Source organism: Lipotes vexillifer, unplaced genomic scaffold (assembly GCF_000442215.2).
Source record: "Lipotes vexillifer unplaced genomic scaffold, Lipotes_vexillifer_v1.1 C27315987, whole genome shotgun sequence".
Classification (NCBI taxonomy): Eukaryota; Metazoa; Chordata; class Mammalia; order Artiodactyla; family Lipotidae; genus Lipotes; species Lipotes vexillifer.
Genome location: NW_006771974.1, coordinates 1 through 2,313, shown reverse-complemented (window position 1 = coordinate 2,313; position 2,313 = coordinate 1). Strand labels below are relative to the sequence as shown.

Here is a 2,313-nt window from a genome sequence, read left to right as displayed (position 1 = left end):
TTGCTCAGCCACACCAAACTATATGAAAATCCATTCTAAAATCTCGGCAAGTCATTTTTGTTTGACTCAATCTCCCTCATCTGTTTGAGGGAGATAATAACCCCTGTTCTGCCTCCCTCCTGTGATTGTTGTGACATTAGGTATGTGACGAAGACCTTTCTGAAGAGAGACCCATTCCTACTCTTGAATCTTCTCAGCAGCTTTATTCATTATCTCCAAAAACTGGAGGTAACCCAGATGACCTGCAACTGGTGAATGGATAAACAAAATATGGCCTATACATCCAGTGAAATACTACTCAGCAATGAAAGGCAACAAACTGCAAAAAAAAATAAAAAAGGAACAGGGATGAATCTTGGAAGCAGTATGTTAAGTGAAAGAAGCCAGACCCCCAAAACTACATACTACTGTATCATTCAATTTATGTGAATTTATATTCTGGGAAAGGCAAAACTATAGAGACAAACAACAGATCAGTGGTTGCAGAGGCATAGGGGAATTTTGGGGGGTGGTTGATGGAACTGCTCTGTATATTGATTGTGATAGTGACTACGTGCCATGTCACAACTCACAAAACTATACACCAAAAAGAGTGAATTCTCCTGTTTGTGAACTGCACACACAGCAACAGATTTTAAAAGAAAATCTGCTCAGGCTCTCAGGTGAATTCCTTGTAGTTCATGAAAATTCTGTGATGTGTGACTAATAGGATAAGGGTGTATGAGGTTTTCTGGAACAGGAGAGGGTGAGGGTGGAGCACAGAACCCTATTAGCTAAACCGTATGAAACATCTCTTTTCAGGGAGTTTGTCAGGGAGAAAAAGTACCAGACAGAGGCTGAGGTGTTTGGGTGGAGCTTTGTCTTCGAGGACCTTGTCTCTGATGAGCTTAGAAACAAAGCAACCCAGAAAATGCAGGTAAGAGAACCTAGGTTTGCAGCTGAGGGGATGGGAGTGGGACCTAGACAGAGAATCCTGTGGGATCTGGGGTCCCCTGGGCCACAGTAGAGAATCCAACCTGAGAACCAGAGGCAGGGAGGAAGCAAGAGAGACCCACCCTGGAAGAGTCAGATGAACACACACTCCCAGGAAGTTCACCCCGTGCTGGTTTCTGTATAGAGAGACTCGGTAAAGATGCAGACACACACAGCATTCAAGATACTCCCTGGACCAGCAAGAGAACCTCTTGAGAAGCCTCCCTCCAATACGGGTGGTGAGATTTTGGACACAGCCTCACTTGGACCACCTGAGTCTCAGCCTGAAGGCTCTGCTTTGCCTCCTGGGTGTCAGTCAGGAAGGTGCCCTCGCTGGGTCAGAGCATCTTTTTAGTCATGCTCCTTTCTTTTTGCAGTCTCTCCTCTGGTGGCTTCCAGTGGAAAGGGCGTTCTGGAGGCAGGTAAGCGTTGGTTCCTCTACTTTGTTTTCTCCCCCTGTTGACTCTTGGGAGGCCTGGCTTCCCTAGACCCTTGCCCATCTAGAAATACTGAGTTTAAAAGGATGACAGAGAAATTTCAGGGAAGCAGCCAAGCCACCCTGTTTTCTCTGCCCTAATCCTTTTACCCCTGGCCCGTCCCATTTCTCCCTTTCGTCTCATGTTTAGTCCTTCTTTCTGACTCTGGACCTCTCCTCACTCACCAGGCTCTCTCTTCCCACTTCCTTGCTCCATCTGTGGTAAAAGCTGAACTCAGGCACCCTAAGCCTAGCCTTCCTTAGACTTCCACGGGCTCCCAGAAGCTTGTCTCACTTCATCCTGGCTATCAGCCTGCAGGTCCCGGCTCTGGCATCCGAGAGAAACTGGAGCTCCCAGTGGTACACATGAGCTGGAATGATGCCCGTGCCTACTGTGCTTGGCGGGGGAAACGGCTGCCCATTGAAGAAGAGTGGGAGTTTGCTGCCCGAGGGGGCTTGAAGGGTATAGAGATGCCAAGCGATTTCCCTTTATTCTTTGTCCCCATCCTGCCTTGCATTGGGGGCTTTAAAGGGTGGGATAGGTTTGTGCTCCCTAGAGCAGTGCTTCTTTTTTTAATTTAATTTTATTTATTTATTTTTGGCTGCATTGGGTCTTTGTTGCTATGCACAGGTTTTCTCTAGTTACAGTGAGTGGGGGCTACTCTTTGTTGCGGTGCATGGCTTTCTCATTACGGTGGCTTCTCTTGTTGCAGAGCATGGGCTCCAGGCGCGAGAGCTTCAGTAGTTGCAGCACACGGGCTCAGTAGTTCTGGCTCACAGGCTGTAGAGTAAAGGCTCAGTCTTTGTGGCGCACGGGCTTAGTTGCTCCACGGCATGTGGGATCTTCCCGGACCAGGGCTCGAACC

The 2,313-nt window shown here is 48.0% G+C and overlaps 1 protein-coding gene across 1 annotated transcript; it reads left to right on the top strand.

The window, feature by feature from the left end:
* Window positions 1-801: 801 nt before the first annotated feature.
* Window positions 802-1,910, top strand: LOC103080174 (sulfatase-modifying factor 2-like; the record flags this gene model as incomplete). Its single annotated transcript, XM_007447243.1, has 3 exons — window positions 802-916; window positions 1,350-1,394; window positions 1,760-1,910. Coding segments are annotated over 3 exons (311 nt in total), but the record flags the coding sequence as incomplete, so codon positions are not given.
* Between the last annotated feature and the right edge of the window lie 403 nt (window positions 1,911-2,313).